General features: G+C 51.1%; 2 protein-coding genes across 2 annotated transcripts in view; both read right to left on the minus strand.

Moving 5' to 3' along the window:
* The window catches only part of CACNG6 (calcium channel, voltage-dependent, gamma subunit 6), an 18105-nt gene extending 5529 nt beyond the window's left edge, over positions 1-12576 (minus strand). The window contains exons 1-2 of the mRNA XM_006897378.1: positions 12258-12576; positions 2111-2185 (exon numbers count right to left, since the gene is read on the minus strand). Coding sequence (XP_006897440.1) covers positions 2111-2185; positions 12258-12576 — 394 coding nt within the window. The remainder of the gene's footprint in view (positions 1-2110; positions 2186-12257) is intronic.
* A 1605-nt stretch (positions 12577-14181) lies between these two features.
* CACNG8 (calcium channel, voltage-dependent, gamma subunit 8) overlaps positions 14182-22319 on the minus strand; it is a 49322-nt gene continuing 41184 nt past the window's right edge. Inside the window, exons 6-7 of the mRNA XM_006897379.1 lie at positions 15097-15230; positions 14182-14266 (exon numbers count right to left, since the gene is read on the minus strand). Of these exons, the coding sequence (XP_006897441.1) occupies positions 14182-14266; positions 15097-15230 (219 nt within the window). The remainder of the gene's footprint in view (positions 14267-15096; positions 15231-22319) is intronic.

Genomic DNA, 22319 nt, shown 5'->3' on the forward strand with positions numbered 1-22319 from the left:
ATTGTTGAATATTTTCTTTTCTTCTCAACCCACAACACACCTCTTGTTCCAGATTGTTGTCATGCATCTAATCCTATATTCCTTCGGGATGGCACCTCCCCTCATCTGTTTTATTGCAGTGTCCATTATTATCTATCCGCTCTTTCCCCATTCCTCTCAGTGGGTTTTCAGAGGCTGTAAATCACATCGGAGGAGACTGCCCCCCCTTCTCCTTTGGAGAAGCTGGTAGATTTGAACTGTGTACATTTGGGCTGGCAGTGCAATTTCTTACCACTAAGCCACCAGGGCTCCCCAAGAAAATATTGAAGGGAGGAGCAATGTTAAAAAAGAGGGAGAGAATGGACACCTTAATAGCACTGGCCACTGCCTGTGAATTGTGCACATAGCAATGGAGGGGGGGATACTTCTGCTAGGTGTATTTTCAACAGGTAGACCAAGTCAAGTTCATTGCCGTCAAGTTCTTTTCAACTCATGGCATCCCCCTTGTAGGACAGAGCAGAACTTCGAGTCCTTGGTGTTTCCAAGGCTGTAATATTTACAGAAGCACGCTGACATATCTTTAGTTTTAGGAGCAGCTGGTCTGTTCAAGCCATCCGCCTTCCAGCCAGCAGCCACGCGAGTCAAGCCACCAGGACTCCTTTCAACAAATTAAATTCTTTTTTCCTAAAAGAAGGCTGTGGGGAAACATTATCCGTTACTTCTCTGGTCCACAGAAGATTACAGGGGAGGAATGATCCAAGTCAGAAGTCTCTCTGGTCCTTCCCTGGACAGGTTGTTGTGCTGTTCGGTGTCATCAAGCCACTCTAAGTCATACTGACCTTGCTCACGACAGATTGAAACCTGACTCTTGGGGAGCTCTGGTGGCCTAGTGGCGAGGAACTGCAACTACAATCCCAGAGGCGCACGGTTCGAACCCACCAGATGCTCTGCCGGGGAAGGAGGGACAATCTCCTCCTGTACCAGTCAGATCTGATTTGATGGTACACGCACACAAAAAAATAATACTAAAAAAAAAAAAAAGAAACTTGACTCTATCCTGAGCCAGCTTCAGATCTCTGCTGTGTCTTACTGGACTTCTTTTAGAGTTAGACCCATTTGCTCTCTACCTGTTCGACTTCTGGAAGTGGGGAGGGGGGAACATCCTAATAGTGCAATCATATCTGGGAAGAAAATCTTGATCATTTAATCATATCTTTTGTCCTCCTGTTTGGAAGATTCAAGTCAAGCTTTTTCTCCTGGAGGGTGGGGTCACGAGAGAGGTCGTACAAAGAAGAAAGCAGGACTGGGCTTAGCAGGTGGAAGGTGTATATGTGTGGGCTTGATCGGAACTGGAGGGAGCTTAGGGGGTGGATTGACAGGTACAGGAGGAGACTGCCCCTCCTTCTCCAGCAGAGCATCTGGTGGATTCAAACTGAGCACCTTTGGGATTGCAGTGCAGCTTCTTGCCACTAGGCCACCAGAGCTCCCTGTTTTGAGATAGGTTTGGAAGCAGGAGTGGCATCCACTCCCTAAACCACATGCCCCTGGAAACTCGATGAACTTGCAGAAACGATAGTTGTAGAAAGGCCTCCAGTCTTTTGTTCATGGAGTCGCTATGAGTCGTGCGTGACTCAATGGCCATCAACAACAACAACAACAACAACAAGGGACACCCTTCAAACCAGGACATTAACCCATCCCTAAGAATCAACCATCAGCCAAACAATCAACAATGTTATAACATATCTTGTTCCTTTGTACCAACAAGCTGGCAATTAATAACATATAGAGAATAAGAACACGAGAGAGAAACTCTTCAATTCAACCAAGTATGTTGGACCTAGAGAGCAGCATTGGCCCCCAGAACAGAGCTCAGGAGGCAGGAAGGAGAATGAGAGAAGGTTGGATGCAAGTGGGAGGCCCAGGGAGGGAGGAGAGAAAAGGGCGCTGTTCCTTTGAGGGAACTTAATAACGAGTCACTAGTGTCACAACATAAAATATAGGTGCACATTGTTGAAGGGGAAACTAATTTGCTGGGCACACTTTCACTCAGGCCGCGATAAGGAAAATCAAATCACAGCAAACGTGTCAGGCCGGGTGACCCTTCACAGTTCTGCCCCAGAATTCTCACCTTTCTTTGTGGTTCTCTGAAAGATGCGTGCGTTCCGGTGGGTGGTGAAGAATTTAAAGTAGGTGCAGTTGGCTTCTGTAGGAGGAGAGAAAGAAAGGAAGGTGTTGGGAAGCATCTCCCACGGGCAAGCTCACTGGGTGCCTGGGTGGCACTCTTTGCACATGACCAGCAACCAACAGGTTGATGGTTTGAAACCATCTAGAGACACGGCGGAAAAGAGGCTTAGTGATCTGTTTCCATAAAGAATTCAGCCACCTGGTGACGCGCGGGCTTGTCCGGAGTCGGAATCAGCTCACAGGCAATGGGTTTTGGTTGCCGCTTTGTGCGGGATCAGAGGCTGAACACTCAACACAGCAATATAAAGAAAAGACATTAGTTAAAAATACTCATTGGCACTGAGTTGGAACAATTCATAGCAGGTTTTAGAGGCTGTAAATGGCATGAGATAAGACTGCCCCTTGTGGATCCGAACATACTGCCTTTGGGTTGGCAGGGCAATTCTCTACCCACTAGACCACCAGTGTCTCCTAGACCATTAGTTGTGTTGGTATCTAGAGGAGAAAAATGATGATGAGAGATATAAAAGTCATTTGCTATCCAAAAGCCACAATCCATTGGTGGCCCAAATGCTTAGGCACTTGACTACTAGCCAGAAGGTAGGTAGTTCGAACCTACACAAAGAAGCCTCAGAAGACAGGCTTGGTGATCTGTTTCCAAAAGCCATAGTCCTGAAACTCTGTGAGACACAGTTCTATTCTACACGCACGGGGGGAATCAATAACAATGATGTCCAAGAGGAGGAATTCCCAGAGTGTGGAAGTCCGCCTCTCTGTCCAGGGAGGGCCACTGCCCCTCTCTATAAAGTGAGATCATAAGCTCTTTCCTAACTCCTTCATAGAGATTTGCTAAAAGTCACGTGGAATTAGAAGTGGATGCTTTCATCTAAGGCACCAAAAACTGATCTCTCTTCATTTGGAGATTATATATGTAGAAACTGGGAATTGATCTGTGTATGTTTTGGCTTTGCATATTCTCAACAGCAAAAATAAAAGAGGTGTTTTTTTAAAAAAAAGGAAAAGATACTTTATTTAAAGACATGAAAAGTCAGGTAAAAAAGGCTAGCAGAGTAAAAAAAAAGGGGTTTACCTCTTTAAAAATATCATTTAGTTTCTCTTTTTTAATTGTCATTAAAATATACACAGGTATTGTAGATATGAATCTGTTATTGTTTTTTATATGAGACTTATATAGATAAAACATTTATATATTAATCTTTACTGGTTTTATATATATATATATATATTTATATATATAAATGTATGTGTGTATGTGTTTGTGTGTTGTGAGTTTTAAAAAAAAAAACACAAAACACCGCAAGCTCATTGCCCTGGAGTCATAACTGACTCAGCCGAAAATGAGACTGTCTGTCTTTCTCTCACGGAGCCACTGCAGGATTCAAACCCTCTGCCTTTGGGTTGGCAGTGCAACTCCTTACCCACTAGACCACCAAAGCCCGCTTCTAATAAGATGTTAGTAGATATTGTTGTTCATGCTGTCAAGTCGCCTGTGGAGTTAAGCAAGCTGAAAGTGTTAGCAATCTCAGATATAATTATATAATCATGTACACAATCAAGACTCTTGGCACCAGCAGCCAGGAAATTAAAAGACAAATTGCATTGGGAAAGCCTACTGTCAGAGACCTCTTTGCAGTACTAAGAGCAACAATGTCCATCTGGAGACTAAGGTGCGCCTGATCCAGTCCACAGTCTTTGCAATTATTTGCTATGCATCAGAAAGCTGGACAATGACTAGGGAAGCCAGAAGAAGAATTGATGCCTTTGAGCTGTGGTGCTGGAGAAGAGTATTGAATGTACCATGGACTGCCAAGAAAACAAACAGATTCATCCTAGAGAGGGTTAAACCAGGCTGCCTCTTGGAGGCAAGGATTCTCAAGTTTTGTCTGACATAATTTCGGCATGATGCAAGGAGGAACCAGTCCTTGGAGAGGGACGTCATGCTTGGGAGGGTGGAGGGGCAGCACAGGAGAGGAAGACCCTTGATGGGATGGATTAATTCAGTGACTGGAGTAATGGGGGTGGGTGTGTCAGAGACAATAAGGTTGGCACAGGATAGAGCAGGGTTCAGAGGTGTTGTCCAGAGGGTTTCTATGAGTTGCAAGCAACTCGATGACACACAACAACAATATATACAAAGAGAGAAAACCAACAAAAGAGTCATATTTAAAATGCCTATGTGTGTGTTTACATAAGAATTTCTACATGTACGTTTACATATTTAAGATCAATAAGGTATTCACAACTAGAATAGTGACTAGAAATTGTACTATCAACCCTAAAGACATGGGATTGCTGGACAGTCAATTCTGACTAATAGAACACCTGTGTGTATACTCATCAATGAAAACAAAACCAAAATCAACTGCATTGAAAATTTTTCTTTAAAAAAAAATCGACTGAAGGGAGCTCTGGTGGCCTAGTGGCAAGAAGCTACACTGCAATTCCAGAGGTGGTTTGTTGTTGTTGTTGTTATGTGCCGTTGAGTCGCCTGCGACTCATAGCGACCCTATGTACAACAGCCCTAAACTCCGCTCTGTCCTGTGCCAATCGCACTGTCTCTGACACTCCCATCCTGATTATCCCAGTCACTGAATCAATCCACCTCATAGAGGGCCTTCCCCTCCTGCGCCGTCCCTCCACCCTCCCAAGCATGATGTCCCTCTCCAAGGACCGGTCTCTCCTCACTATGTGGTACATGGTTCAAATCCACCAGATGCTTTGCTGGAGAGGGAGGGGCAATCTCTTTCTGTACCAGTCAGATCCGATTTGCCAGTACACACACATCCCCCCCAATAAAAAAATTTTTAAAAATAAATAAAAGATTGTTTAAAAAATTGACTGTTTTTAAAAACAAGGAACGAATCTTTATCTTTATTCAAGCAAAGACTGAGTTAACAGAAGTCTTGCTGACTCAGAGAAGAGAGTCACTTTGTCCAAAACCCCAATGAAAAGGTTCACCTGTCAAGCTCACAAGGGACCCCTGCAGACCAGGAAGGAAAGCAAAAGCACGGGGTGCAAAAACGGGTCGAGGCTGTGAGCGGTCCAGTCACAGAAGAGGAAGCCTGGATGGCTGGCAGGTCCTTTGAAGAGATGCTCCACTTCCCCAGGGATCACAGAAATGCTACTTAGACCAGCAGGAAGCTCCCACTCTTCATCGCAGACATTGGCAAACACTCACAGCAGAAGATCAAACACTTGAAGGATGAGAGGAAACAGCTGGGGGTATAGACTGTGTCCTTGTGTGAAAAAAACACACTCTGTATAAGTCAATGCAGAGATTTACTCCAAGTTCACAAAGGGTCCATCTGGGTTGCTGTTGCTAGTGGTCCAGGAGTCAGCTCAGAGGCCCTACGAACAAGAGATCTGCCCTTTGGGGCAGCATCCTCTCCACCTCTCACAGGCTAGAGCCCACTGCCACAGTGACCATTTCCACACATCTTGTTGAGAGTCTTCCTCTCTTTTCTCGGACCCTCCACCTTTTTCCAGCATGCTGTCCTTTTCCAAGGACTAACACGGCCCAAAAGATATGACCTGAAGTTTCCCATCCTTGCTCCTAAGGCGCGCCTTGGTTGCATTTCCTTCAAGACAGATTTGTTTGTTCCTTTGGAAGTCCAGGGGACAGTCAGTACTAGGCAATAAGGAGGAGCTCTGGTGGCCTAGCGGTAAGAAGCTGCGCTGCAATCCCAAAGGCACACAGTTCAAATCCACCAGCTGCTCTGTGGAAGATGGATAGGCAATCTCCTCCAATGTGATTAACTGGCTCTGTAAACCTGCCGGAGGGGTCAGCTATCGTGGCACCTACCCACAGACCACAAGGAGGAAGGCATTTCTGTGGAGTTGGAGCAGGACCTAAAAGCTTAAAAATAAAAGCTAATTTTTCACACCCATGTTTATCGAGGCTTTGTTCACAATAGCAAAGAGTTGGAAACAGCCCAAGTGCCCGTCAGCAAATGAATGGATAGAGAAGCTCTGGTATATTCACACAATGGAATACTAGGCTGCATTGAAAAACAAGGAACTTATGAAATATTATTAAAAATGGGGGACCCTGGAGGACATTATGCTGAGTGAAGTATCTCAGTCACAAAAGGACAAATACTGCATAGTACCACTGTTGTAAAACGGGACTGACATCGGGGTTGGGGGGAGACTCAGAAAGACGGGATAAATAATGTATACTGCACTGAAACAGATGAGGGAGAAAAACTGTTTAAAGGGGATATATGATTAGGTATTATTGTCTTGACAGGAGTCCAGAACGAAGGCTGCATAGTGGAGTGGACCTGGGGGGAGGGACTGTATAACAATGAAAGAATTTTTCTTTTACTTTTTAAAGAGAAGAGTGAACTGGTGGGGAGGGGTGGGCAGGGCAAAAAGTGCAACAATGAATGACTGGAAATCCAAAGTCTGCAAATTTTCACTGAAATGAATAATAAAAAAAGAAAAACAAAAGAAGGCTAATTTTATTAAAGATAGTCAAAGGAGTCAGAGGTGGGCTATCTAAGAGGCAGGCGTTAGCAGAGGTCAGCAGTCAATACTTAAAGTGGGATCACATGAGGTTATCACAATGGGGCCGCAGCACGACAGAGCAGGTTTTCCCAGTGACCTGCTGCTAAAATTACCGTCTCAGCCCTGCCTGTTCCTGGGGGAGCAAATTGTTCAGATTTATCGATAATGCTGTGAGTCAAGGCATGTGAGCATATGGTTAGAACACACCTTGCATTGCATCCGTTTGACCATAATAGAAAGACCTTCCGGAAATAGATGGGCGAGGGCCTGCCCCTCCCACATCTCAGAGAAGAAGAATGCCTCCCGTAGGGCGTTCGGCTAGGGCGTAGGGTTGGGCTGCAACAGAGTTACAGGAACTGCTGTCAGAAAAGGCACTCTGGTGCTAAGATTTGCAGATGAAATTGAGGCTCTGTTTCCAGATTTCTCCATTTACTTTTAAACTTCATACTTCTCATTCTAGCTTCCCTTGCAACCAGTACTGATCCTTTTCTGAAGCATTCTGATGTTGTTGTTGTTGTTGTTGTTGATTGCCTTCTAATCGAACACGACTCATAGCGACCTATGAACAAAAGGCCTGAAGTCCCTCTACAACGATCGACATTTATCAACGTTCATAGAGTCTCCGGAGGCCTGTTGTTTAGGAAGCGGATGCCATGCCTGCATTCTGATACAGCTCACAGAATGAAGTAGTTCTGTAGTTCTGTCTCGTGACTCAATTATTTCACGTCAGGCTGTGGACATTTAGGCGCTCTGGGCTCCTAGTGGTAAGAAGTTGCACTGCAATCCCAAAGGCATGCGGTTCGAGGCTGTCTGCCAGAGAAGAATGGGCAATCGGAACTAGAATGCAGTTAATTGCATGGGAGACCAGCCGGAAGGTCAGCTTGTGACCCAACTATTTTGTGCCTGGGGGTACATTTAGAAAATGCAATAACTCAAAACAACTATCATCTCACTCCAATAAGAATAGCAAAAAATTTAACAGAAGAGCAAACATCATATGCTGGCAAGGTTGAGGAGAAACTGGAACCTTTACTCACTCTTGGTAGGAGTGAAAAATGGTGCAACCACTATGGCAGGCTGTATGGCGCTTTCTCAAAAAGTTAGGTAGAGAAATACCATTTGACGCAGCAATTCCACTACCGGAAATCTACCATGAAGAAACCATAACCGCCACCCAAGCAGATATATGCACAACCATGTTTATCGTGGCTTTGTTCATAATAGCAAAGAGCTAGAAACAACCCAAGTGCCCATTAAAAAAGGAATGGATAGAGAAGCTCTGGTCTGTTCACACAATGGAGTACTATGCAGCCTTGAAAATTAATGAATTCATGCAATATTATACAAAATGGGTGACCCTGGAGGACATTATGCTGAGTGAAATATCTCAGTCACAAAAGGACAAATATTGCATAGTGCCACTGTTGTAAAACAAATTGACATCAGAGTTGACGGAAGACAGAGGAGGTGATGAATGATGTATATTGCATTGAAACAGATGGGGGAGAGAACTGTTTAAAAGGGATCTATGATTAGGTATTATTGTCATGACAGGAGTCCAGAATGAATGCTGCACAGTGGAGTGGACTTGGGGGGAGGGATTGTACAACAATGAAAGAGTTTTTCTTTTACTTTTCAAGAAGGAAAGTGAATTGGGGGAGGGGCGGGCAGGGAGAAAAGTGCTACAATGAATGAATGGAAATCCAAAATCTCTGTAAACTTTCATTAAAATTAATTTTTATTTTTATTTTTTTATTTTATTATTTTTGTGTGCATGTACCATCAAATCAGATCTGACTGATACAGGAGGAGATTGCCCCTCCTTCCCCGGCAGAGCATCTGGTGGATTCGCACCGTGCACCTCTGGGACTGTAGTTGCAGCTTCTTGCCACTAGGCCACCTGAGCTCCCCAAAATTAATTTTTAAAAAAGGATAAAAAAGAAAATGCAGTGGCATGCACGTGTTGAATTGACACCTGGGAGCTACCACAACCGGCCTGAGCATATCGGAGACGGTGAGCACGGCACAGAACAGGACAAGGTGGTGATCCGGTGGTCATAGGGTTCCTCAGAGTCTTAGTGGACTGGACAGCACATAACAACAACATATGCAGGCGTCCAAGGCAGCGTGGATCACCAGAAGAGGGAGTGAGACTCAGCTCAGGTGCCCATGACGAAGAGAAGGACAAAGCAATGGGATTGGATGGTGGCTCCTTCTAGAAAGTTCTGGATTAAAAACATTAGCTTGTTGGTGTTGTTGTTATGTGCCATCGAGTCGCTTGAGACTCATAGCAACCCTATGTACAACAGCCCTAAACTCTGCTCTGTCCTGTGCCAATTGCACTGTCTCTGACACTCCCATCCCGATTATCCCAGTCATTGAATTAATCCACCTCATAGAGGGCCTTCCCCTCCTGTGCTGTCCCTCCACCCTCCCAAGCATGATGTCCTTCTCCAAGGACGGGTCTCTCCTCACAACATATTCAAAGTATGTTAGACAGAGCCTCAGAATCCTTGCCTCCAAGGAACTACCGGATTTAACCCTTTCTAGGATGAATCTGCTTCTTTTCCTAGCAGTCTATGGTATTCTCAATACTCTTCTCCAGCACCACTGCTCAAAAACACTAGCTAGAAGAACATAATTCAGAGATCCAGAAGACACCATATCGAGGGGAGGAGGGACACTGACCCTGAGACACTGTTGAAACCTTACATGGAAGCAGGACTGGCATCCACTTCCAAAATGGCTTGCCTCCAGAAACTCTGTGAACAGTGCTCAGGCCTTTCGTTCATAGGGTAGCTATGAGTCATCTAGGAACCAACGGCACCTAACAACAACGAGAGAACAATGTTGGCCTAGTGGGCAGAAACTTATGTTATTAAGCCCAAGGAGGGTGATTTTAATCTGCGGCCCTGAGGCGTGGTTCAAATTGGTTTTTGTCTAACATTCTTCTAGGTGGTACAGCACTGGTCTGTGCATTGCTGTACAGAGGTAACTTACAGTTGCTGTGATGCTAAACACTGTGACATTGATATGCCAAATGCGATCATGGTTACCCATGGTGGACAGTGTTTGGTGGAGCTCCCTGATTCAAACAAGCTTGGAAGCAGGAGTGGCATCCACTTCCGAAATGGCTTGCCTCTGGAAACCTCTATGAACAGTGCTCAGGCCTTTCGTTCACAGGGTCACTCACTATGAGTCGTCTACGACTCAACGGCACCTAACAACAACAACAACAACAACAACAACAACAAAGAGCCTGGGAAGATATTGTCCTCACTTCTCCCTCGGAGCTGCTGGTGGGTTTGACCCATCAGAACAGTGCCACGTTGGGGCTCCCAGGGCGACACTTCTATGTGCATCAGGAAACCAAAATGTTAACGTGGCTCATATTATTGTCATATTCACATTGAGGGATGGTCTGGGACAGTACTCAAAAGATCTATGAGGTCTGCCTGCAAACTGCATGCTAAAATAGCCCCAAGGGGTATCATATATTTACCCTGGAGGGGGAGAGAGAGAGAGAGGAAGAGAGAGAGAGAGGAAGAGAAAGAGAGAGAGAGAGGGAGAAAGAGAGAGGGAGAGAGAGAGAGAAAGAGAGAGAGAGAGAGAGAGAGAGGAGAGAGAGAGAGAAGAGAGAGAAAGAGAGAGGGGAAGAGAGAAAGAGGAAGAGAGAGACGAAGAGAGAAAGAGAGAGAGAGCAAGAAAGAGAGGAAGAGAGAGAGAGAGGGAGAGGAAGAGGGGGGGAGAGAGAGGAAGAGAGAGAGGGGGAGAGAGAGGGGGAGAGAGAGAGATCTGGGTTACGTGGAAGCTGGGTGTGGAATGTCCCGCTGGTATAAGTAGTGCTATGACATGTCCTGTTGGGGAGAGTGAGAGGTACAGGATAGCCCTCTGGCTGGGTTAGGGGTGGAAGAGTCATCAGCTGGGAAAGTGAAGCGATGGGTGGGTCTGTCAGAGACACCGAGACGGGGATGGGGTGGGGGTGGCGACGTGTCCATGCATCTAGAGGCAACGGGCACCAGGAATGCAGAACAAGAGAGCCCCGGGTCTGCTCGCAGAGGTCTGTTCGGAAGGGTCCAGAGGTCACACTTGAGGGTGGACCTCAAGGGAAGCTGTTCTCTCCAGGGTCCCCCAAGATGGGAGTGAGTCTTCCTGGTGTCTGAAGAGCAATCTGATTCTAGGAAGCCACGCACGCCCTTCCTCCAGGAGCACAGGCCGTCTCAGGGTGCAGTCTTTTCTAGGGACTATGAGCGATCTGGGGGTACAGGCCACAGCTAAGGGCGGGGTACAGAGTGACCTAGGAGCACGGCTTGTTTCAGGAGGTGCAAGGCTGAGCGTAGAGGGTCCAGATTTCTCTGGGGACACAGGTCCTTCTGGGGGTACAGTATAGTCTGGAGGCCCAGACGGAAGTTGGAGGCAGAGGCTGGTTTTGAGTGTGGGCTATTACGAGGTGCAGGACTTTCTGGGGCACATATGTAGTTGTGAGGTGACACGAGATCAACGGTGGCTCACAGTACCCAGCCCCGTCGGCTGCCCCCGCCCCCATCTCCCACATGCTCCCACCCACCGTTACTGTCCCTATGTTTGTCTGTCTCATGGAGGGCCTCCCCCTCTCTCTGACCCTCTACCTTGTCCAGGGTGCTGTCTTTCCCCCTGAGGACTCATCCCTCCTGACAACGTGCCCCAAAGTGTGTGTGACGAAGGCATCGGCGCAGGTCTAAAGGCAGGTCTGGCTGGGGTCACGGGCTGGACAACCTAGAGAACAGGTTGACCAGGAGAACAGACTGACTTGGGCTTATAGGCTGGTCTGGGGCACGGGCTTACGTAAAGTCTGGGCTAATCTAGGAGTGCAAGCTGGTGGAAGGGGGCCAGATGTTTTAGGGTGCAAAGCACAGGCTGGTCTAGGGGGTCGACGCTGGCCTGAGTGAGGCTGTTAGTGAAGCTCTAAGCACAGATAACACGGATTCTCAGGTTCTCTCAGGTAGACTAGCTGGGGACGCATGTCAACACGTGATCACACAGCTTGATCTGGCCACAGGCTCTTCTCGGGGGCACAAGCCTTTGGAGCCCAGGCTCTCTCCGGGGGTACCTCTGTCTCTCTCTGTGGCTGTCTTTTGGAGATCCTGACTCTCTCTGGGGAACTTAAGTTAACCCTGGGGGTATCAGTTGTCTGCTGGGCCAAGCCCTTCTCTGGAGACACAGTAACAGCTCCTTCCCCGGGACCCAGGTCCTCTCACCCTGTCTTCTCTGACTCAGCTTCCCCCCTTCCTGTCCTGGGCCCCCAGACCTGGGCCCAGGGCCACCCTTCCTGTCTGTAGCCCCTAGGCCCTCTTGCCATGTCTTCTCAGGCCCAACGTCCCCCCTTCCTGTCCTCACCCCCCAAGGCCAGGGCTCAGGACCCCCCCTTCATGTCCTCAGCCCCCAGACCCAGATCTAGGACCCCCCTTTTCTGTCCTTAACCCCAAGCTGGGGCCCAGGACCCCTTCGCCCTGTCTTCTCAGGCCCAGCCCCCCTATTCCCGTCCGCACCCCCAGGCCCGGGCCCAGCACGGTCCTGCTCACCTCCGGGCAGCTCTGCGGGGCCACAGGTGTCCCTGCTCACGGGCACGTCCGCCTGCCACAGGCGCTTGGTGCACACCTTCCACAGCCCCAGGTGGGCGGCGTCGCAGATGGCGCTGCCATTGAGCTTGTAGGTGTTGAGCTCCACCCAGAACTCGGTGCCCACGGCCAGCACGGCCAGCGTGGCGCCCACGGCGGCCAGCAGCAGCGCCAGCTTGATCCTGCCCTCATGCTCCGGGCTCAGCCTGGCCGCCTGCTGCCCTCGCCGCAGGCCTGCGCGCCGCCGGCCCTCCTCTTGCACGAAGAAGTTGGACCACATCATCATCTTGGGGGGCCGTTCGGAGGATGCAGTGGATGAGAAGCGCTCCGGGGCTGGGGCAGGGGGCAGCTTGGGGCCTTGATGGGGGTGAGGGGCTCAGTTCCCACGAGTTAGGAGAGAGGTAGGGAGTGAGTCCTCCCTGGAACTTTCAGACAAGGTTTTAGGCCTTAAAAAAGGGCCAGGCGAGGGCCCTTCTGAGATGTAGAAGAAAACAAACAAACAAACAAACAAACAAATCCCGCTGCTGGGGACCCCCTGAGGTTCAGAAGAGGGGCTGAGACACCCCGGGAAATCAGAGAAAAAAATAAATGGAAAAGCAAGGTTTTCCCTGAGGCTCAAAGAGGAAATACTGAGGGATTCCTGTTTGTGGATACTGTTTGGGGTCCCCCTTCATAAAGGGAATGAGGTTTTCTCAGGTATTGGGACTAGACACTCTACTAGAGCTCAGAATTTGGGGTGTCCAGCAAGGGGGAACTGAGGTCTCTACGTTTAGGTGGAGAGGAGGGAGGCCAGGCCTCCCCAAGCTCACAGTCTCGGGAAGGGGAAGGTTAAGTAGTCTAGTCTATGCTGTTCAGAAGGAGGAACTGGGGCTCCCAGGGGAGCCACAAGGCAGTCCCTGGTTGCAGAGAAAGAGGGAAATCCTCTAGAATTTCTGGAAGGGAAATTGGGGTTCTAGAAGGTGAACTGGAAGAGGAAAGGGGCTGGGGTCCATAGGGTCCCACTAGGATTTAAAAAAACAGGGTGGGGGTATGCCGGGCCATTTAGACACAATAAGGTCCCCCACGGGGGCCGAGAAGGAATATTGGGCGCTAAGAAGGAGTAGAAACCATGAACAGGGAGCTAGGACTCAGAGGGGGACCCCAGGTCCCTATTAGGCTCAGATAAAGGGACTGTGGTCTTCCCCTAGGCTCAGGAAATGGGGGCACAGCACCCCAGGATTCAAAGAACAGCTGGGACCTCAAAGAGACAAGGACCCCCCCCTTCAGGGTCACCAGCCCATCCCCCGGGCTCCCAGGGCCGGCCCAGCGGGGACAGCGCCAGGCTCAACTCCCGGCCGGGGGCCCCCTCGGGCCGCCCCCTCCCCGCGCTCTGGGCTGGGGCCCCTCGCTGTCCTGCCTGGGACGCAACCCTAGCTCCCCGCGCTGCCTCCTACCGACCCACCGTCCAGCCGCCGCCGCCTCCTGCACCCGGGCCTCGCCCCCACCCGCCCGGGCTATTTCAAGCGTGACCCGTAAATAACACCCGCACCTGTCGCCCCGCGCCTGTTGCCATAGGGATCCCGGGTATTTTAAGGGGATGAGGGGGGAGGAAGGAGGTCCCTAGGGGAGGAGGGGCGCGGCCATGCTGGACGGACAGAGTTCTGAGAGACTTGAACTTCCTAAAGGGGCGAGGTCCCCGCTGAAGGGTCTCCCGGGGCTGAGGCCATGAGGCAGGACCTCGGATTCTAGGTGGGGCAGGCGGGCCTAGGGGTCAGGACTGAGGGAAGAGGGGCTGGGGGTCAGGACTCTCAGGTCTAAGAGAGGAGGGGCTGAAGGTCAGGACTCCACGGTCTGAGGGAGGAAGACTTGGGGGTCAGGATCCCAGGTCTGACAGAGGAGGGCCTGGGGGTCAAGACTCCGGGGTCTGCGGGAAGGGGGCTGGGGTCAGGATCCCAGGTCTGCAGGAGGAGGCCTGGGGGTCCACACCCCCAGGTCTAGGGAGGAGAGGCTGGGGGTCAGGGTCTCAGTCCTGCAGGTGAGGGCCTGGGGGGTCTGCACTCTCAGATCTGAGAGAGGGGACCTGGGGGGTTCTGCGTTTCCAGGCCTGAGGGAGAAGAGGCTGGGGGTTAGGACCCTAAGTTTGTGGAGGGGGCCTGGGGGTTTGCACTTTCAGGTCTGAGAGGAGAGGCTGGGGGCCTTGGACTCCTTGGTCTGAAGGAAGAGGGCCTGGGGGTCTGCACTCCCAGTCCTGCAGGAGAGGGGCTGGGGGGGTCTGCACCCCCAGGTCTTGAGGAGGAGGGGCTGGGGGCCTGGACTTCCACCTCTGGAGGAGGAGGGCTGGGGCTGGGACTCCTAGGGGGCCCTGAAAGAGAAGGGGGTAGAACCCAATCCCCTGTTGTGGGGCCCGCCAGACACATGAACCATAGCAGCAGTCCTCTTCATTGAGTTTATTAGACGGGGCGCCCCTGGGGGACCTTCCATGCAGTTCAGTGCCCCCAGGGAGAGGGACCGGGACAGCCGTGTGACATGGACGGCGGGGCCTGATCTGCAACCCCTCACCCTCGCCCTCAGCCCTTTTATGAACAGCCCTGGTGGGACCCACCTGTCACGGACGCCTTCACCCTGGACAGCCTAGCCCCTCTGTGTCCACCTGCTCTGGAAGCTTCCACCGAAGTACACGGTGCCCTGGACTTTGTGTTTGTGTCCGGCTTTTCCACCAGCCAGGAGAAGGACCACTAACCAGTGTCCCCAGCCCTGAGCAGTCCCAGGGCCTTAGGGAATGTGCATTAGTGAAATGAGTGAGTGAATGAAGTGAAATGGTGACCTGCAGACAGCCCCTCGAAACCAGGTAAGGCCCCTCGAAGCCAGGTAAGTTCCCTTGAAGTCAGGTAAGACCCCTCGAAGCCAGGGAAGGCCCCTCGAAGCCAGGGAAGGCCCCACATAGCCAGATAAGGCCCCCTGAAACCAGGTAAAGCCCCTTGAAGCCAGGTAAGGCCCCTTGAAGTCAGGTAAGGCCCCTTGAAGTCAGGTAAAGCCCCTCAAAGCAGTGTCCTCCCTGCTGTCTCCACACCCCTTGCTCTGTATTCTAATCCTCTCTCTTCTCCCCACAAAAGACAAAGATGAATACAGCTCTGAAGGCAAATGCATGCATGAATGAAATGTTTACTTTGCCTCCTCACTGGAATTTCCCAGGTCTCAGCAAGATCCAGAGGGCCATCCCAGAAGCATGGCCCATGCTGGCAGCAGCAAAGGACCAAATGGGGGGGGGGGGGCTGGACGGAGCAGCCAGGGGCAGCCCACCCGAGTCCCTCCTCCAAAGCAGTTGCCCCACTCCTTCCCACACCACCTGCCCCACGCCCTCTGACTCACACTCCCTCCTGCCCTGGGTCTCCCCTCTTTCTCAATCCTGCCAACCATCACAGCTCTTGAGTTCCCAACAGAGCTGCAAGGATGACCTGGAATGGATCTGTGATCACGAACGGAGCCTAGGACCAAGGCACCATTCTGTTCTGTTGTATACAAAGGTCACCATGAATCCTGGCCAATGCTACCCAATGAATAACAATGCCATTTTCCACCTCCCCAATCTGTAAGAGCTCACATCTCTCCTCTGTGTCCGCATGTACTCTTCCCATCTTCTCCCAGCTAACTTCCCTTTCCAGCCCTTGCCAGGGGGGGCACACATCTCTGAGGATGCACTAAAATGCCCCCTCACTGACACTGCCCACATGTCCTCAAGCCGAACGCTTGTTCTGTTGTTCTTGATCTTCCTCCAGCTCTCGGCAGCCTGGAGCACGGCCAGGTCCTCTCTTTCTTGAAAACACTCTGTTCTTTGGACTCTGTGACTCTCCCGGTCCCCTGCCTCCCTTGTGGTCACTTCTCTTCTGTGGTTGATGCCTCCACAGCTCTGGCTAGAGTCCTCCTAGGTCACCTCGTCTGGTCTCGTGGCTTTAAATGTCCTCTATACGCTGACGCTTCTAAGACTTGAATTTCGAGCTCTGACCTCTCCCCCAAAAGCCACTGCCTTATGCATCCAGCTAGAGACTTGATACCCCTACTGGGATTTCTCCCAGCTATCTCCAACCGGAAGGGCCTCCAGGGAAGAACTCTAGGCCCCTTCCCACCCAAATCTGATTTTCTTCCCCATTTTTCTTGTCCTGGGCATCACACCAGCACAGACGCCCAAGTTGCCCAAAGCTCAGTTTAAGAGTTCCTCTCCACCTTATCTTGGCTTCCCATTTAATCTCCCACTACTACATTCAACCCACCAGCACTGTAAAGGTCTCTGGTGGCTCTTTGGTTAAAGTAGGTGGCTGTTAACCCACCCGCTGCCCTGTGGGAGAAGGAGAGGCAGCCTTTTCCAGTCTCAGAAGTCCTATGGGGGGGGGGGTGTCATCTTAGTCCAACACAAGGTGGTCAAGGCCAAACAGCCTTGACAACCCCAGTCTGGGTTTGATAGGATCGACCTCCAAAAATTCTACATTTGCGTTTTCATTTCTCCTCATTCCCACTGGCATCGCTGCCTTGGTTCAAGGCCTCATCACTCCCACGTGGACAAATACATTTCCCTTCACTGCAGCCTCAATTCCACGTCTGCTTCCCAAAAATCTATCCCCAGTCCCTCCGTGTCACTCTTATGCACAAGATCTTCCAACAGCAGCTCATTTCAGAAGACTCAAAGCCCTACTTGACTGGACTCCCAGTCTATGAACCCACTTCAGCCACTCCTCCTCTCACCCTGCAAAACCTGCTACACCTTGGAGTCTTGGAGCTGTACGGGGTGGCCAAATTTTCCCATGTCCCGTCCACATTTCCCCCCTTGTTAAATGTTACTCTCGAGTGAGGTCTCTCAGCATCCCATGTGAAGGCAACCTCACTCCATCATCCTGTCCTGGCACGTGTTTTCTTTTGTGACGCATTTCCCAGGAACCTCACTCAGTTCCCTTCTTGGTCTCCTTGCCTGCACACCACTCTCATCTGTGCCCCCGTGTATTTCTTTGACCTCTGCTGGCTCTCTGATAGCTTTGTGTGAGTTCCTGATAAGTCTCCGCAGACTCATGGTAACCGCAAGACCATGAATGTTCTCTAGTCCCATATCATCGTCTGGGTCTTCGGTGTGGGGGAGCCCACAACTGCCCCCATTGTATGGAGCCTTCCAACCTCGGAGCCTCACCTTCCAACCTATAATGTTGTTGTTAGTTGCTAGGGAGCCAATTCTGACTCATAGTGACGTTACAGGGCCGTAGTGCGCCATATTGGAAAAAGTCCTGCTAAGACAGGTCAACACTCAATAAACTATTCTTGACTATGGAGGGCGGGGCACAGAAAGAAATCGTTCCTCCAGGGCTCTTTTTCCTGAGTGTAACTCTGGATTTTCCTCTCTTCCTGGGCTTCTATCTCTAGGGTATGGTGACACTGTAGGTTAAGCTTTGGGCTGTTACTGAACAGTGGTTGAATGCACCAATGGCTCCTTGGAAGAAAGATGATGCAATCTGATCCTGTCATGGTTTACAGCTTTAGATGTCCCGTAGGAAAGGTCCACTTTGCCCCTTAGGGGTCGCTTCGAGTTGGAACCAACTCATCAGTGTTTTTTGTGCTTTTAGGGGAGTCTTTGTGAGCCCTGGTGGTCTAGTGGGTAAGGAGTTGCTCCAACAATCCAAAGGCAGGTGGTTTGTAGCTCCACAGGACAGAGGCGGGCAGTCTCCTCCCGTTAGATTTACAGCCTCTACACACCCACTGGGAGGGCTCAACTACAAGCTGGCTCTGACATGACGGTACATAACAACACAAGTTACCACCTCTGTGTGTGTGTTGGCATTTCACAGACTTCCGATGCGTGCATCTCTGTCAATCTCTCGTGTTTCTTCTTGCTGAATGATCTTCCTGTTTCTTTGCTTTCTTCTTTACATCCTTTTTACTCCATCTGCCTCCTTTACCATTGTCTGTCTCCTCCGTCCTCCTTTCCCTCCCCCTGCCCCACCTTCTCCTCCCACCTCTCTCTTATTCCGTGCTTGGCTTTTGGACTCTAGAAGCCACTATCCTGTTCTCCCAAAGAACCCACCACCACCAAATCTACTTCGGTTGACCCCACTTCTACCAGTTCCTCTTCCATCTATTTCTGTCCTTTGGTGGTTCAGTGGTAGACCTCCTGCCTTCCAAGAAGAAGTCACTGGTTCAATCCCTGGCCAGCGCACCTCAAGCAAAAGCACCGGCCATCTGTCAGTGGCGCTTCTGTAATGTTGCGAGGCTGAAAACATTTCAGCAGAGCTTCCAGGCTAAGGATTAAGAAGGAAGGCTGTGGATCGACTTCCAAACAATCAACCAAAATAAAAACTGACCCACGAAGGCCCGGTCCCCACCTGATCACGGAGATGGTCCAGCGACACAGATAGGGTTTTCATTCTGTTGGGCATGAGGCTGTCACACATGGGGTGGGAGGGAGTAGGTGACTCAATGGGGGCCAATGAGAACTGTGATCTGCGTATTGGGGCCTCATAGCATCATCTGGAGCTCACATGAAGTCCTCTGTCTTGCTCTTTGGCTGCCTTTCCTACATTTTCCAGCATTTCTCCCCGTGACTGAATTTCTCTCAGGTCTCTGGACCTTGAGTCTCCCTTTTGAGTCTATCCACAAGGGGCCCCAATTAAGCTCCTGACATCTAGTTACTATCTGCCCCCTCCTCTCTGGTACCCTTTGATGTTGCCCCTACATTCTAGGATAAAGGCTCATGGACTCCCTGAAAACATGGCGCTGTGGGGAACCACTTCTGTCCCAGTCACTTGTCTCTGTCATCTGTGTCTGTCCTCTCACCAGACCAGAGGTCCCTAGAAAGTGAGGCATCACCCTCCCCTTCCCCAGCATGGTCAAACACAGGGTTTGCAGCACAGGCAATATCAACAACACTGTTATTGTTGTAGAACTGTCAAGTCAGAACGGACCCACAGCTGACCTTCCTATGGGCCCTCAGAGGCTGTAAATGGCACATAAGGAGACTGTCCGTTTTTCTCCCGTGGAGCATGTGGTGGATTCGAACCATGTCTCTTTGGGTTGGCAGTGCAGTTCTTTACCACTAAGCCACCAGGGCTCCTTAGTCAGAGGTACTACTGCCCTTTCTTTTGGAGTTGGGCTGTTAACCCAAAGGTCAGAGGTTCAATATCAGCAGCTGCCCATCAGGTAAAAGAGAAGAGACAGTCTGTCTTGTAATGATTTACAGCCTCCCAAACACTATGGGGCAGTTCTTTTGCGTTCTGCAGGCTCGGCGAGCTTCAATGGCCTTCATATGCAGCCCCTGCTTTCTGCCCCCAAGGGTCCACAGCCCCAGCTCAACTGTCAGCCTCTCACATCTACTCCACGGCATAGGCTCCTGGTTCATCCTTTCCCCAGGACCCAGGGAGCCCCTTTTAATACCTGTGTCTTTCCTTGCTCTTCTTCTGCTCCCTGTCTCCCCACCTCACAGCTTCCCATTGCCCTTGATGTGGAGTCCAGAGCCCTCAGCCCAGAACTGGAGGACCTCCAGACTCGGGTGTGTGTCCCTGTGTCCTCACCGCTCACCTCCCCTTCCCCACTTCAGCATCCCAGAACTATCAGCACTATTCACAATACAGGGGCACCGTGTCACTCCCCTGGGGACCTTTGCCCAAGCTGTGTGGTGTCATGGACGTCTTCCTCAGCCCCCTTCCCCACCCGGCCACCTCCTGTTCATCCTTTTACAACTCCAAAGGGACCCCACGTTCTCTAGGAAGTTTCTCCCAAGTTCTTCCCACTCCCAGCAGATGGGTCACTCTGCCCACTGGACTCCAAGGTGCCTTGTGGTGGGAGCAGTTAACAACAGACTCCCAGCTTCAAGGTGGCTGGTTCCAACTCACCCAATGGCCCTGCTTCTGTAAAGATCAAACCCACCCCAGCTTTGGATCCAGTCAATTCCACCCATATTGATCGAGCTCCCACCACCTTGAACTTTCCAAGGGCAAATCTTCACAGAAGTAGAGCCCCTTTTCTTTCACCCCTGGCTCAAACTGTCCAACTTCTAGTTGTTGTTGAATACCAGAATTGACTCATAGCTGACCTTCCAGAGGCAGCAAATTCTACAGGAGATCACCCATCCTTCTATGGAGCAGCTGTTGGATTCGAACCTTATTCCTTTGGGTTGGCAGCCCAATTCCTTACCACGAGGTCACCAGAGCTCCTTTCTTTCTGATTGTTGTTGTTGTCTTTGAGTCAAGCTTGACTCACAGCGACCCTATGAAAAAATGGCCTGAAGCCCCTCTATAACTATTTAATCAAAGTTCATAGGGTTCCCAGAGGCATGTTGTTTAGGAAGTGGATGCCATCCCTGCTTCCAATCTTTCTGGTTGGCGGGTGGATATTTTAACCACCATGCCACCAGGATGCCTGCTGTAAAGATTCCAGCCAAGCAAAGTTCACGTTGCTCTTCCCCTCCGCAGAACGCAGGCTGCCCCAAGTTGGGTGTTGCGGCTCCAGCATTGATGACCCTGGTTTGTCCCTGTCAACATTCAGTAATGACTACAGCCCACGTTCCCGGAGTGCATCCTGCTTTCCCTTCGGGGGTTCTGAGCTCCCACTCCCCTGCCCTGGGTGATGGACATGGTGAAAGCACTCAATTGCTATCGGAAAGGTTGGTGGTTCAAGTCCACTCGAAGAGCTCAGGAAGAAAGGCTTTGCTGTCAATAGCCTACAGGTTTCACCCACAGAGAGCGGTTCTGCTCTGCGGTGAGTCGGAGTCCACTCCACAGCAATGGGGTTTTGACAAGTGGGGGGCTAAATGAGTGAGCAAAACAGAAAGCCCTCCATGCCCTCTGTTCACCCATCGCTGTCTGGTCTGTCCTAACTCACAGCGACCCCATGAGGACACAGGGCCCCTGCCCGGCAGGGCTCCCAACGCTGCTGTAATCGTTCTGTGTCATCTTTCTCTCAAGAAGCAACGGGTGGGTTTGAACCACCGAGCGGTGCGGTTAGCTGCTGGGTGCTTTGTTCACTGTGCCACCAGGGCTCGGGAGCCTGGAGGAAGTTGGCCCTTTAAACACCTTCCTGACCCCTCCGCCCGGATGGAGACCAGTGGGTTGGAGCCCCCCCCCCCCCCGGGTTTCTCCCATACACTGTAGGCGCGCTGGGGGCTCTAGAGTGGACGCCAACATCCCGTGAGCCCGCGGGGTGGCCTCCAACAGCGCCCACTGCGCTATCGTCTTCAGGGAAGCTGCTCAGATCACCAACGCGTCTCCCCTGCGGATGCAGAGCGCACCTAACCCACTCGCCTTTCTGTTAGCTGTCCAGTGCTTAAACCGCGGAGCCCCCAGAGCTCCTACACTGTTTCTGTAAATCAGTGTTAGATTAATGCCCAGTTCCTGCGCAGGATGCAAGCTGTAGGGGCCTAGTCGGTTTCCTTCCCTTTCCATCAGTACTGGGCGCCTCCACTGGGGTGCGCCCTAAATCCGCAGCCCTGGCTGGCTGACTGTGGCCTTGGCGCACGGCTGCCTTACACCACGGACCGCACCGAGTAAGGAGCTAGAGGGTCGGTCTTGGATGAGATAGACTCAGGGCGCCCCTCTGGGACTCTAGGATGGTGGGATTTCATCTCGCTAACTGGGGACGGCTCAAGGAGGGACCAAGGGGTAGAATAAGACGAGGAGGACGATCCTCGTGAAAGAGACAGTGAGGGGCGCCCTGAGGGAGGTGGATAGACACGGTGATGTGACAATGAGCGTGACCATGGGGATGGATGGGCAGGGCTGGGGCATGGACCCGCTGATTCATGGCACCTGGCGTCGATGAACGAATGCACGCGTCCCTCTCTGTGCCTGGGTCTCTGCGGTCCCCTCCCCAGGGCCAGTCCCTAGCAGGTGATGGACACATCTCTGTGTGAACGCAACCGTGACAGTAGGCACGCGTTCCCCAGGCAGCGTGCCCACCGCTCCCATCTCTTCTCTCCCGCAAACTTCTGCACGCGTGTACATAGAGTTTGTAGATAGAACTATATATGAGGGCGCTGGTAGAACTCTCTCCAGGAGCCGGGCTGAGCTGGGGGGGGGG

Source organism: Elephantulus edwardii, unplaced genomic scaffold (assembly GCF_000299155.1).
Source record: "Elephantulus edwardii isolate Elephantulus edwardi_28Jun2011 unplaced genomic scaffold, EleEdw1.0 scaffold00208, whole genome shotgun sequence".
In the NCBI taxonomy this organism is placed as follows: Eukaryota; Metazoa; Chordata; class Mammalia; order Macroscelidea; family Macroscelididae; genus Elephantulus; species Elephantulus edwardii.